We start from the raw sequence: 15,000 nt of genomic DNA, 5'->3' as shown, positions 1-15,000 counted from the left end.
GGTGATCTACACTCACAAGTTCCTGAGTCAGCACCCCATCCTGTTCTGGAACCTTCTGTGGTATTTCCGGCGCCTGGACCTGCAGAGCAACCTGCCAGGACTCATCCTCACGTCCGAGCACTGCAACAACGGAGTCCAGGTATTACCTATTACCCACTCTCCTCCTCCTCCTCTCTCTCTCTATCTATCTCTCATCCTCACGTCCGAGCACTGCAACAACGGAGTCCAGGTATTACCTATTACCCACTCTCCTCCTCCTCCTCTCTCTCTCTATCTATCTCTCATCCTCACGTCCGAGCACTGCAACAACGGAGTCCAGGTATTACCTATTACCCACTCTCCTCCTCCTCCTCTCTCTCTCTATCTATCTCTCATCCTCACGTCCGAGCACTGCAACAACGGAGTCCAGGTGATGCCCACTCTCCTCCTCCTCCTCCTCCTCCTCTCTCTCTATCTCTCATCCTCACGTCCGAGCACTGCAACAACAGAGTCCAAGTGATGCTCCCTCTCCTCCTCCTCCTCCTCCTTCTCCTCCTCCTCCTCCTCTCTCTCTATCTCTCATCCTCACGTCCGAGCACTGCAACAACGGAGTCCAGGTGATGCTCCCTCTCCTCCTCCTCCTCCTCCTCCTCCTCCTCCTCTCTCTATCTCTCATCCTCACGTCCGAGCACTGCAACAACGGAGTCCAGGTGATGCCCACTCTCCTCCTCCTCCTCCTCTCTCTCTATATATCTCTCTCTCTCTCTCTCTCTCTCTCTCATCCTCACGTCCGAGCACTGCAACAACGGAGTCCAGGTATTACCTATTACCCACTCTCCTCCTCCTCCTCTCTCTCTCTCTCTATCTCTCTATCTCTCTATCTATCTCTCTCATCCTCACGTCCGAGCACTGCAACAACGGAGTCCAGGTATTACCTATTACCCACTCTCCTCCTCCTCCTCCTCTCTCCTCCTCCTCTCTCTATCTCTCTCTATCTCATCCTCACGTCCGAGCACTGCAACAATGGAGTCCAGGTGATGCTCACTCTCCTCCTCCTCCTCTCTCTCTCTCTCTCTCTCTATCTCTCTCTCTCTATCTCTCTCTCTCTATCTCTCTCTCTATATCTCTCTCTCTCTATCTCTCTCTATCCCTCTCTCATCCTCACGTCCGAGCACTGCAACAACGGAGTCCAGGTGATGCCCACTCTCCTCCTCCTCCTCCTCTCTCTCTCTATCTATCTCTCTATCTCTCTCTCTCTATCTATCTACCTATCTCTCTCTCTCTCTCTCATCCTCACGTCCGAGCACTGCAACAACGGAGTCCAGGTGATGCCCACTCTCCTTGCTCCATCCTTCCCTCTCCTTGCTCCCTCGCTCCCTCCTTCACTCTTCCCTTCTCCTCTCTCTCGGACTGGGAAGACCTTCTGTGACACTGATGCTCACTCTCCTGCTACCGTCTCTCTCTCTCTCTCTTTCTCTCTGTCTCTCTCTCTCTATCTATCTATCTGTCTCTCTCTCTTTCTTTCTCTCTCTCGTTCTCACTCACTATCTCTCTCTCACTTTCTCAATCCCTCTTGCTCTCTGTCTATCTCTTTCTCTCTCTCTCGTTCTCACTCACTATCTCTCTCTCACTTTCTCAATCCCTCTTGCTCTCTGTCTATCTCTTTCTCTCTCTCTCTGTCTCACCCACTATCTCTCTCACTTTCTCTTTCACTCTCTCTTGCTCTCTCTGTTTCTTTCTGTCTTTCTTTCTCTTACAAGAGTACAATTTAGAGAGAAAAAAAGTTAGTTAGCAAACATAGTTGCTTATTATTGTTACAGTTGAAATGACATTGATCTCTGGCACTGTGTGCGTGTGTGTGTGTGTGTGTGTGTGTGTGTGTATGTGTGTGTAGCTGCCCCAGACGTCCCTGTCTGCTGACAGTAAGCAGGTGTACATCCAGCTGCTGTGGGACAACACCAACCTGCACCAGGAGCCCTCAGAGCCACTCTACATGCTGTGGAGGAGCTTCAGTGAGTGCACACACACACACACACACACACACACACACACACACTACTAAAAACTCTACATGCTGTGGAGGAGCTTCAGTGAGTGCACACACACACACACACACACACACACACACACACACACACACACACACACACACTACTAAAAACTCTACATGCTGTGGAGGAGCTTCAGTGAGTGTACACACACACACACACACACACACTGTGTACACACACACACACACACACACACACACACACACACACACACACAACCTACAATACCAAACCACTCTACATGCTGTGGAGGAGCTTCAGTGAGTGCACACACACACACACACACACACACACACACACACACACACACACTACTAAAAACTCTACACGCTGTGGAGGAGCTTCAGTGAGTGCACACACATACACACACACACACACACATACACACACACACACACACACACACACACACACACACACACACTACTAAAAACTCTACATGCTGTGGAGGAGCTTCAGTGAGTACACACACACACACACACACACATACACCATCTACTGTACACAACCTACCAAACCACTCTGCATGCTGTGATGCTGTGGAGGAGTTTCAGTGAGTGTACACACACACACACACACACACACACACACATACATCCTACCAAACCACTCTACATGCTGTGGAGAAGCTTCAGTGAGGACACACACACACACACACACACACACACACACACATTCAACAACAACCCTGCATCAGTAGAATTGTGAACGTAGGATCACACATGATGACCTGTTTAAATGTGATTGATCCTTTGTTGACCTTTTGTGCCCTTTGCCCTTTGCCCTCTGCCCCCAGTGGAGCGTAAAGGGACGCTGGACCCGAGTGACCACCAGGAGACGCGTACGCTGCTGAACAGCATAGTGCGCAGCATCCAGACCAACGACGTGTACTCGCCCATCAACGTGCTGCTCAGGGAGGTCAAGCGCCACCCAGAGGTCAAGAGGCAGAGGTGAGACACACACACACACACACACACACACACACACCAACAGTGCTCTCACATACATGCACACACTCACACACACACACACACAGACACACACACACCAACAGTGCGCTCACACATACATGCACACACACACACACACCAACACCAACAGTGCTCTCACACACACACAAGCACACAGGGACAATCTTACCCATACCTAAACTCAAAAAAGTAGGGATATCTGGCTTTCGAAAAATGTAAAATGTGAAAAGTCCCAGCTACAGTGGTACTATATCATGAGAGTAGGGCATTTAAGTAGAAGCAAGCAATGGTGATTTCCTCATCGCAAACAATTTATTAAATCAAAGGCCAACACATTTCACCCGAAAGTTGAATATTTCAAAAGTTGAAACTTTTTGTGTCCTGTTTCTGTGTACATGAACAATATCTTTAGTTGTTTAGTTGACTTCATGTTTGTTTACATTTTATTTGTTTCCTTTTCCCTCTCAACACAATTTCTCACTCACTCACACTCTCTCTCTCTATCTCTCTCTCTCTCTCTCTCTCTCTCTCTCTCTCGCACAAACACACACACACACACACACACACACACACACACACACACACACACACACACACACACAGGAGTATCTACAGGGAGATTCTGTTCCTAGCCCTGGTGTCTCTTGGCAGAGAGAACATTGACGTGGGTGAGTAGCAGAAGCAGACTCTAGGTGCTAGCAGGTGTTCACCTGTGCTAACAGCAGACTCTAGGTGCTAGCAGGTGTTCACCTGTGCTAATAGCAGACGCTAGATGTTAGCAGGTGTTCACCTGTGCTAACAGCAGACGCTAGGTGCTAGCAGGTGTTCACCTGCTAGCACAGCTGTTCTATGCTCCAGGCACCTGGTCCAACCAGTCAGACTAAATACTTCATACCTGGATCAGTGTTAAAGGAGTTTTGCTCTGACATATTCATTCTGTCATGCTGTTCTGTGTGTACTTAAGTTACCTTTCTCTCTCTTTCCCTCTCCCTCTCTCTCTCTCCCTCCCTCTCCCTCCCTCTCCCTCCCTCCCTCTCTCCATCCCTCCCTCTCTCCCTCCCTCTCTCCCTCTCTCTCTCTCTCCCCATCCCTCTCTCCCATGTGCAGAGGCGTATGATCGTGAGTACCGGCAGGCGTTTGATGAGTTGAGTGCTGAGCAGCGGAAGGCCTTGGCCCCCATGGACTGGCCGCCCAACAAGAGTGTGCAGTGGTGCCTCAAGACTTTCGGCGCTCCCTTCATCTGAGGCCCCCTAGGGGCATGGAGGACCAACAGCACCCTCCCAAACACCCAGCCACCCACTCAACAACACCCCCACCCCCCCCCCTCCCCAACCCCAACCGCCTCTGGAGCTACGCTGGGGTCAACTCTGTAGGGGTCAGGGGTGAAGGGTCATGGCACTATGGAAACGGGGTTCTTCTGTTGTTGTTTTCGCTTGTTTGTTTGTTTGTTTGTTTTGTACAGTTGATAGCGACTTTGACAGCAGCACCCTGACCCAAAGATGGTACTTTTGACCCCCCCCCCCCTCCCCCCCGTCGCCACGTCATGCTTTCATCACTGCAATTCTTTTTTTTTTTGGTCGTCCTCTTCGTCTTCTCTCTCTCCATGAGCCCCGACTCTCCGCTGCGTTGTCCAGACGACAGGGTGTGATCGTGGCCCTCGGTTCCTCTTGCTGAGTCTTCGGACGCTCCGACTCCCCCCATGTGACTGCTGAAGCACGCTGACAGCAACGTGTGTGTGTGTGTGTGTGTGTGAGGGAGAGAGGTGTCGTAGTGTGTTGTGTGTTTTGGATGAAGATGACAGTGTGGTCAGGTCTAAAAATTCATCTCTCCCTCTCCCACACACACCTGATGTTTCACCCCCCCCCTCCCCCTCTCCGCCGCGGCAACAGTTGCCGTGTGGGTGTGTTGTCCTACGCACCAGGGTCGCCATGACAACCAGTCTTAACTATTTGATGTGCACTTTCTGATGATGGATGTTCTGTCGGCCGGGTTGGATCTCTTATAAAGTCTCTTTGATTTTAGTTGTTAGTTTTTTATGTATATATTTTTCTACGTTGGGCCTGCGCGCGTGCGCGCGTGCGTGTGTGTGTGTGTGTATGTGTGTGTGTGTGTGTGTGTGTGTGTGTGTGTGTGTGTGTGTGAGAACCGGGTTGCCTTCCTCCCAGAATGGGCTCTTTTCGCTGTGACTTCTGGGTAATTTGTCTTTGACAGCCAGCTTAGGGGGACACTAAGATGTGAGGTCAGTGTGTGTGTGTGTGTGTGTGTGTGTGTGTGTGTGTGTGTGTGTGTGTGTGTGTGTGTGTGCTTGCATGTGTGTTGTTCATCAACAGATTGGCTAGAGTATATGATGACTGTACTGTAGGAAATTGTAACACAGACACAAGATTAAAACATTCCAGAAATCACACGAGAGTCTTAATAAAGGGTGGTGACGGAGGTGTGTGCCCGGTGGCATCTACCCAGTGGTGTGTGCCCGGTGGTGTGTGCCCAGTCTCGGACGTGCTGACCAGTCAGAAGTGCCAGTCAGGTGACTCGTCAGTCGTCAGGGTTCTTTGAGATGCTGTTGCATGACTGTAAGCCTCTTGGGAGATAAGAAGCCAGTTGTGTCCAAGTGGCTCTCTCTTCTTTCCCTCTCTCATTCACACACACACACACACATATACACACTCACATATACACACACACATATACACACACACACACACACACACACACACACACATATACACACTCGCATATACACACACACACACACACACACACACACACACACACACACATACCCTCGTCAATTTCTCACAGAGTTTCATTGTCACAGTTTCATTGTCACACAGTTGTACAGAAAATGATCATGACTTAAATAAACACATAACCACACACAGCACACACCATATCTTGAAAATGTGAGAAAAAATATGTACACACATAACATACACGCACACACACAATCTATATATATACACAGTGCTTGTGGTGTTATATGGGACATTTAGCGCCTTGCCATCTCAGCTGTATGTGTGTGTGTGTGTGTGTGTGTGTGTGTGTGCCTTTCTAGCGCTCGTGTTTTTAACCACAAATGTTTTAATCACTCTCACACGACAGAGGCGCATACACACACGCACAGGCCGATGTAGAAGACACACACACACACACAAACATACATACACACATACACAGATATCTTGGGCAGTTTTGCACAGTGTAAACATGCACACAAACACGGCATAGCCAGCGTTCCGAGACAGTAACCATCAGCTGATGAGAGGGTTAGAGAGAGTTCTTGTGCCTTGCTGCAAAGGCTTGGGAGGTTTTTACTGCTACTAAAGTAACACAACATAGCCTGCCTTAATTTATTTGTCTTTCTCTTTACATTTTTGTATAGCTGAACATGCATTTAGAATCAAGGAGCGTTCACTGAGCAGGGGGTCAGATATATATATGTGTATATATCCACGTTTTTCTTTACTGGTTGCTTTGCAGTCATAAACACTCTAAACATATCATGCTCCTTGAACTGACTAGCCAATCAAATGTGTTGGTCTACTCTACAAGCTTTGTGAATTCGCTGCAAAAGGGCTCACGAGGACCTCTAGTGGACGTTTAGAGAATCACACAAGGGGTTTGATCGGAGGAAGTAGGCTGCTCATAACGAACGGCAGAATGTGAAGTGTACTTAATTAATGAATTAATGAATGAATTAATCAATACTGGGCCAATACTACTGCTGTAGAACCCAGAAGAGGGAGGAGGGAGGGAGGGGGGCGAAGCAAAAACATTCCGACTTGTGTGTGTCTAGTGTGTAAAAAAAGAAAACACACACTTGTGTATTTGATATCTCGACAGTGTCACCCCCTTTAAGTGAGTGAGTGTGTGTGTGTGTGAGTGTGCGTGTTTTTGAATCTGGGAGAACCTCAAATGTGCACATCATTTTCTTCATGTTTTTTTTTTATTATTATTATTATTGTTGTTGTTGTTGTTGTTTAGAGTGTTAAAACTTGGTAAGCGTTCAGCCCTTGCACATAACTCGATGTGTTGTAATGTAGAACCGCCATTCATTATTTTTCTCTCTCCTGCAGTTTAACACATTTTTAACACCAAGTGATTCCCACAGCTCTCGCCTATTGTGTACAGTCTGCTTGTGTCCTTTCCTCCACGGTAGACTACAGGAGCTGATCCTCTCCTCCGAACCCGCTCCAGACCTGGGCCCAGTCCAGTTCATGGGCCGCTTTCCTGTACATGGGTCAAATGAGTTAAGACTACTGTAGTCCTGCACATAAAAGAGCTTCAGTGGAGGTCTCTACTGAGGAAAAAAGCTTTTAGATTAGTCGTAGTTTTAGTAGGCTTTTAGTACTAGGCTTACCTCCCTTAGGGTTTGGTACTAACTTACCACCCTTAGAGTTTAGTACTAACTTACCACCCTTAGAGTTTAGTACTAGGCTTACCTCCCTTAGGGTTTGGTACTAGCTTACCATCCTTTGGGTTTGGTACTAACTTACCACCCTTAGAGTTTAGTACTAGGCTTACCTCCCTTAGGGTTTGGTACTAGCTTACCATCCTTTGGGTTTGGTACTAACTTACCACCCTTAGGGTTTAGTACTAGGCTTACCATCCTTAATCCATGTATGGGAAAGTTACGTGAAACTGTTTAAATCCAGCTTTATGGCTAAAACCACAACCCCAGCAGGGCCCCTGTGGACCAGGTCTGGGTATGAGTTGGAGAGGAGGCTCCTTGAAGGTCTCCACCATTGTAAATTCCCTTCTGTACCGTCCTGTGGAATGAGTGTTGGTCTACACCTACTGAAATATACTGCAATAAATGAGTTTGGACATGATTGAATTGGGGCCTGCTCTGGTTTTATTTAAAAGAGGAGATTGATCGTTTTATTCCTCCTGAGAGAAAGTCTTCCTCTGCATTTGACCCATTCATGGAACACACACACACACACACACACACACACACACATGCACGCAGCCATTACTTGGGCACTGGGGGAACAATTGGGGGTAGATAGTACATACCGTGGCACCTTACATGCCCATACTATTAGTATTTTGAGGCGAAGAACAATCTCCTCTATGTATTGATTTACAGTACAAAGAGCCTTGTATAACAAGTCAATATCTATCCAGATTGATCATGGAAAAACAAAGTAACTTGTATTAAATGGCAGTGGGGCAAAACAAATTAGAGAAACAAGGAAATATCCATCAAAACTGATTCTGGCAAACCTCCCCAAAAAAACATGTATTTCTTGCCCAGTCCAGGAAAACAACAAAGTTATCTAACCAACTTGAAGGAAAACAAAACAAACAGTCTACACAACACTGTTGGTAAAGAACCAAGTACATGTGTCATGTCTGTGGTAACAGGAAAGGGAAGAGAATGACAACAACTGTTAGCCGCTTGCTGTGTTTCCGATAACAACGTGAGGGTAACACATGTTGCCGTGGTGCTATTGGTGGTTTTTTTTTTTTAAGAATACAATGGTAAACAAACAAATACAAGTGTTCACATTATTTCATTTAACAGTTTGAGTTCAAGACGGAGAGGACAGAAGAAAAGATCCACGGCTATGGATCGAACAACCATTGAGTTTTAGGAATTGTTCTTTCCAATCATTCCAATACAATAGGAAAATATTTAAATTAAATTACAAATGCATTAAATGTTGGATTGTTTGAAGGTATCTGTGTTTATGGATGATAGTTTACATGACAGGATGTTGTGGTTAGTTCCATGACTTGTGCCGAGTCAAGTAAGTAGGCTGTGGTGACAGACGTCAGGACAGACTTTTTGTAGCTTGCTTATGTTTCATCAGCTGAGCTGGGCAGTGGGGCCTCTGTGGTGCAGTTCAATTGACATTTATCATTACAAGACCACCAGACGCAATATAGCAGCTCAATAATGACCTATTCCTTCAGCTCAGTTTCAGAGACGTCTGTGTGTCTTGTCTGTAAAATTCCTGTGATGTTTTTCCAATATGTACTCAAACTGTTGAAACAGAGACAAACAGGAAGTGTGAAATACACAGTTTGTACACTGGTTACTTACCTATCCCCAGGGATTTTTGCCTACTAATCAAGACAGTCATCTCGCATGTCTCCATTCTCTCCTAGTCTTGTCTGTTCCCCATAGTTTGAGGACACATTTTCACACACACACACACACACACACACACACACGGTCAGTGTCTGCCACTGTGGTGGGAGGGTGGGAGACGTCTGGTCTTGGGGGATGTTTACACCCTAAACATCTCTCAGCTGATGCTTATCTGCATGTCAGCTCTGTTCCACTCCTCTGTTCCACTCCTGTGTTCCACTCCTCTGCTCCACTCCTGTGTTCCACCGCTCTGTTCCGCTCCTCTGTTCCACTCCTGTGTTCCGCTCCTGTGTTCCACTCCTGTGTTCCGCTCCTGTGTTCCGCTCCTCTGTTCCGCTCCTCTGTTCCACTCCTGTGTTCCACTCCTCTGTTCCGCTCCTGTGTTCCACCGCTCTGTTCCGCTCCTCTGTTCCGCTCCTGTGTTCCGCTCCTGTGTTCCACTCCTGTGTTCCACTCCTGTGTTCCACTCCTGTGTTCCGCTCCTCTGTTCCGCTCCTCTGTTCCACTCCTGTGTTCCACTCCTCTGTTCCACTCCACTCAACAGCCCCTTGACAGCCAGCAGTAGAGCTTGTGGCATCTGTGGCGCCCAATACGGAACATTCTAGACATCTGATGGTATTGCCGTTTTCCCTACAAGAATTATTATATGGGGTCTCGTCTTGGCCTTGCTGCCGGTACATTCAAAGGGGAGGTGGAAGTTCTTGTTCATGATGTGTGTGCAACTTTGCATTTCTAGTCAGCAGTGAAACAAAGCTATAGGCCTAGAATTTGAGCTAAAGTTGTTGCTCACAATATCCATGGGTTCATCCGAGAGGTGTTTGATGGCGATGAGATTGAGATCAGGTCTCTGTGTAGTCCAGGAAAGGTCTACCAGACCTCACCTAACCATGACCTTGATTTGTGAACCATTGTGATATTATCATGATTGAATTCACTGAGCTCTTGAGAAAGACCCAGACCCAGAATGACAGACTGCATGAGTTGTTAGAGCACCTGTGTCTGAAATGAACACATAAATTCAGTGATTAAATGGGTTTGTAGGCCTAATCCAGAACTCCATTTAAGTGTAGGCCAACTGGCTAAACCTGCGGAAAACTGTTCCCCAAAGAGCAGTATATTCTGTAGCCAGGCTACTATCACAGACACATCTTAACTAACTGATGTAATGTAATGTGTGCTGTTTGCCTTTGGTTGTTCCTGTCTGGTGTCCTCATGTGGTTGCCAGGTGTTAATGTTCCCATGTTTCTGCTTGGCCAGAACATGGTCATCCTGTAAACAGCTGCCAACTTCTCGGGGAATGTCAACAATGTGGCAATGAATGGAAGCTGACGGGAAATATTTTTGGCCAGCGATGACGCTTCTCCAGAACATTGTACTTTGCCTCGGAAATCCTGATTAGGGAGGAAAGACGCCGACGTGCCCTAGATATTGTTAATTAGGCTACACTTAAATGTCGCTAACTGGTGTCCCACGACATGGTTTAAACTACACAATTATATGCCTGAAAAAAAGCATGACCAAACATATTAGGCCTGTCCATTTCTTTATCTTGATAGCCTCAATTGATATCTCAGGACAGTCTACGATTGTAATTTTTAAATTAAGGTCAACATGTTCAGGTATTTTCGTTAAATTACGTTTGTGTCTGAAAGTGTTCAAGGTTTTGCATATCAACTGCTTCTACGAAATTTAGCCTAATGCATGCAGCGAGCATTGTCTGTGAGCGTGCAGTGCAGTTTTGCGTGCAGCTGTGACTGACTATTGTTGTTGAAATACTAAGCCCGGTACGCATGCGCGGATCACATGTTGCTGAGAAAATCTCCGGATAGAAGAGGAGGTAGACAGCGCAGCGGATCAGCTCTCGTCTGCTACCGAGCAGGATGACAGCAGGAACACAGGTCAGTCAGACAAGGAGCTCCGAGCATCGCTTTGTCAGTCCCCATCGCAGACTCCATGCACCCAGAGGACATTTGCAGAAGCCGGCGCATTCACTTGTCTACTTGTAGCGAAGCGGTTTCTTCTCCTGTCTAGTCGAAACCATTACCCGCTAGCAGTTGTCAACAGTAATCGGGTCAGTCTACTTGGGTACCTGCCGTTGTTGTTCCGACGGACTTCACTTGACACTGGCTTTGAAGTTTATATCTAAACACTCGGGAGAAAATGAATGTACTATTCTGGGACCATCTCCAAGCCGGGAGCTCGGAAGTTGACTGGTGCGAAGGCAATTACATGATCTACCCTGGAATAGCGGAGTTCTACAACACGGTATGATGTGGCTTGAGATGTTGTCGGTTGGCACTGATGCATGCTTTGTTCTCGTTTTCAGGCGCTGTCTTTTTGTTGAGATGTTTAAAGGTTTATCAACGAAGTACAATAATGCCTTGCCGATGGTTATCCGCGAACGTGAACTATAATCTATAATTTCATTTTAAATGATGATGCAGTTGTTGTAGTTAAAAAAAAGGCTAAACATCTGTAGGCTAAAGTTATAGTCTTCTTTTTCTTATAGCCTACCCCTTCCACTGTGCAATGATGCTTTGTTGTCATTTTGTTTCCCCGAGGGTATTTTCTGATTCTTTTTGTCTGTGTGTGCTCTATTTCCAGATTAGCAACATCTTATTTTTTATCTTGCCCCCTATTTTGATGTGCCTGTTCCGTCAGTATGCTGAGCATTTCAACAGCGGGATCTATCTCATTTGGATGCTGTTGGTTGTGGTCGGTAAGTTGCCCGTAGTTTTCCTGCACAGCTTTGACCGACAGTAACCCGAAGTTGAAGATAGTGTAGGCCAGGCTTACACAAGAGACCCTGGGTCTGTTTTCATGGGGGACCTAACGGAGCTATGAAGGGGTCATGACCCTTTGTCAGCTCTCTTTTCCTTGTTTTCAAAGGGGCTTGGTGTGTGTGTGTGTGTGTGTGTGTGTGTGTGTGTGTGTGTGCTTGACCCAAGACGCGGGGAAACCGTTAAGTGCTTTGGGAAACCAGGCTGGACATATGAGGTGGCGTTACACAATGTTTGTGGTGTTTGTACCAAGAGATTCTTCACACTGGAGTCTATGTAATCAACTTTTCCTTAAAAAAGAAAAAAAAGAAAGAAAGAAATTTCCAGAGTGAGTTGCAGACTCTTGCTACAGTCTTAAATGAGGTTCTCTTGTTCTGCACCCCACTCAGGAATATCCTCTCAGGATTTATCTAAATAATTACCACAAGTTAGGAACCCGCTTGCATTACTGGCTGTACGTACTGTAGCTGATCAACTCCTAGTAGCCCAAAGCTCAGGTGCAGTAAGAACTTCCTTCTTTGTAGTCCTGACACAGCATGTTCTCTCCGCTTTTGTGCGTGCGTGTGTGTGTGTGTGTGTGTGTGTGTGTGTGTGTGTGTGTGTCCAGTGGCCTTACCCAGAGAAGTTGTAAATCTTAGAGTCTAGCATAGAGAGCAGCACACACAGGCTCTTTTGAAAAGTCAGATGTTTTTTCTTCCCTTTTTTTCTTCTCTCTCTCTTAAGGACACAGAAGTGGTCCTGTCTTCTCCCCCCCCCCCTCTCTCTCCTGTGAGAACCTCCCAAACCCTCTCCTCTCACCCCCCTGTGATACGGTCCACCCTCGCTGAGAAGCACACACACACACACACACAGAGACACACTCACACACCCTCTCTCTGTCTCACTTTCTCTCTCTCTCTCTCACTTATCGCACTTATTATATTGCACATGCACAAACTGTCTCTCTCACACACACGCACACACACAGAGACACACACTTTCTATCGCACATGCACACACTGTCTCTCTCTCACACACACACACACACACACACTCACACACACACACACACACACACACACACACACACACACACACACACACACACACACACACACACACCCCCCGGCTGAGTGTCTTGAGGTTTTCTCCCCCGTGTGAGTAGCCCCCCTTTTGGCCCCCGTTATGCCACGGCAGCGTTCTCCACTCCATTCACTTCTGCTGGCCACCATTTGCAATGCACCCCACAACTCCACTGCTCGCTTAGGGACAAGGCCTACTGTGTCTATGCATGCTTCTCAGTCAGAGAGAGAGAGAGAGAGAGAGAGAGAGACTGAGAGAGAGAGAGAGAGATAGAGAGAGAGACTGAGAGAGAGATAGACTGAGAGAGAGAGAAATAAGGAGAAGACGAAAGAAAGAAAGAGCAAGTTTAGAATAGAGAAAAAAGAAGTCATCCACTGGAATAGGGAAGTTGTTCTTTGGGATTTTTTTTTTATTTTAAAAAGGGAAAACCCCAGTGAGAAGTAGGAGTAGGAGTGGGATGGGATGGGATAGGATATGAGGGCAGGAATGACTCTCTGGAATGCTATCTGCTGAGGCCATCTCTGCTACTGCTACTGCTACTGCTGTTGGACACTGCCCGTGTGTGGTGTGAATTCATTAGTCTTATCATACTGTAGTGTGTGTGTGTGTGTGTGTGTGTGTGTGTGTGTGAGTGTGTGTGTGTGTGTGCATGTGGGCTCATGTTTGCATGCCTTGGGGAAGGGTGGGGGGTGATATAGCTCAGAAATACGCCTGTTGTCATATTGTGTGTGTGTGTGCGTTTTGGTTGAGTGTGGTTGGGTTCGTGGTTGGATGCCTGGTTTGGGTGGGACAAGAGAGTGTGTGTGTGTGTGTGTGTGTGTGTGTGTGTGTGTGTGTGTGTGTGTGTGTGTGTGTGTGTGTGTGTGTGTGTGTGTGTGTGTGTGTGTGTGTGTGTGTGTGTGTGTGTGTGTGTGTGTGTGTGTGTGTGTGTGTGTGTGTGTGTGTGTGTGTGTGTGTGTGTGTGTGTGTGTGTGTGTGTGTGTGATGTCCCAGACTTAACCCTGTTGTCATATCGTGTGTGTGTGTGGCGAGGTGTGAAGATGATAAGTATAGCCGGTGGGGAAGAGATGATGGTGATTATGTAGCCGGGCGTAATGGAATGCGGAGGGCCATCACATGACTGGATATGACGGCCGTGTGGTTTTGCCGTCGTACAGTAGGCTACACTCCGCCGCTGCTGCTGCCCTCGGGACAGTCTTCAGCTAAACTAAACCCAGCCAGTGCCAGCGCTGACATCCACATGCAGTACAACCTCTAGTGCGGCGCTGGTGCTGTAGTGGTCAAGGAGCTGGGCTAGCGTAGCATTACATGCAGTAGCCTGTGAATGGGGCAGTGGTAGTGTAGTGGTCAAGGAGCTGGGCTAGCGTGCAGTAGCCTGTGAATGGGGTGGTGGTGCTGTAGTGGTCAAGGAGCTGGGCTAGCGTAGCATTACATGCAGTAGCCTGTGAATGGGGTGGTGGTAGTGTAGTGGTCAAGGAGCTGGGCTAGCGTAGCATTACATGCAGTAGCCTGTGAATGGGGTGGTGGTAGTGTAGTGGTCAAGGAGCTGGGCTAGCGTGCAGTAGCCTGTGAATGGGGCAGTGGTAGTTTAGTGGTTAAGGAGCTGGGCTAGCGTAGCGTGCAGTAGCCGGTGATTGGGGGAGTGGTAGTGTAGTGGTCAAGGAGCTAGGCTAGCGTGCAGTAGCCTGTGAATGGGGCAGTGGTAGTGTAGTGGTTAAGGAGCTGGGCTAGCGTAGCATGCAGTAGCCTGTGAATGGGGCGGTGGTAGTGTAGTAGTTAAGGAGCTAGGCTAGCGTGCAGTAGCCAGTGAATGGGGTAGGGGTAGTGTAGTGGTTAAGGAGCTGGGCTAGCGTAGCATGCAGTAGCCTGTGAATGGGGTGGTGGTAGTGTAGTGGTCAAGGAGCTGGGCTAGCGTAGCATTACATGCAGTAGCCTGTGAATGGGGTGGTGGTAGTGTAGTGGTCAAGGAGCTGGGCTAGTGTGCAGTAGCCTGTGAATGGGGTAGTGGTAGTTTAGTAGTTAAGGAGCTGGGCTAGCGTGCAGTAGCCTTTGAATGG

At 47.6% G+C, this 15,000-nt stretch overlaps 2 protein-coding genes across 2 annotated transcripts in view; both read left to right on the top strand.

The window, feature by feature from the left end:
- Positions 1-7,838, top strand: part of dennd4c (DENN/MADD domain containing 4C) — an 86,455-nt gene extending 78,617 nt beyond the window's left edge. The window contains exons 31-35 of the mRNA XM_062515936.1: positions 2-139; positions 1,874-1,991; positions 2,827-2,980; positions 3,605-3,669; positions 4,109-7,838. Coding sequence (XP_062371920.1) covers positions 2-139; positions 1,874-1,991; positions 2,827-2,980; positions 3,605-3,669; positions 4,109-4,245 — 612 coding nt within the window. The 3' untranslated portion in view covers positions 4,246-7,838. The remainder of the gene's footprint in view (position 1; positions 140-1,873; positions 1,992-2,826; positions 2,981-3,604; positions 3,670-4,108) is intronic.
- Positions 7,839-10,929: 3,091 nt separating this feature from the next.
- Positions 10,930-15,000, top strand: part of acer2 (alkaline ceramidase 2) — a 19,914-nt gene continuing 15,843 nt past the window's right edge. Inside the window, exons 1-2 of the mRNA XM_062515937.1 lie at positions 10,930-11,366; positions 11,706-11,820. Coding sequence (XP_062371921.1) covers positions 11,262-11,366; positions 11,706-11,820 — 220 coding nt within the window. The 5' untranslated portion in view covers positions 10,930-11,261. The remainder of the gene's footprint in view (positions 11,367-11,705; positions 11,821-15,000) is intronic.

This window comes from Sardina pilchardus, chromosome 16 (assembly GCF_963854185.1).
Source record: "Sardina pilchardus chromosome 16, fSarPil1.1, whole genome shotgun sequence".
NCBI lineage: Eukaryota > Metazoa > Chordata > Actinopteri > Clupeiformes > Clupeidae > Sardina > Sardina pilchardus.
This window is presented reverse-complemented; position numbering and strand designations above follow the sequence as displayed.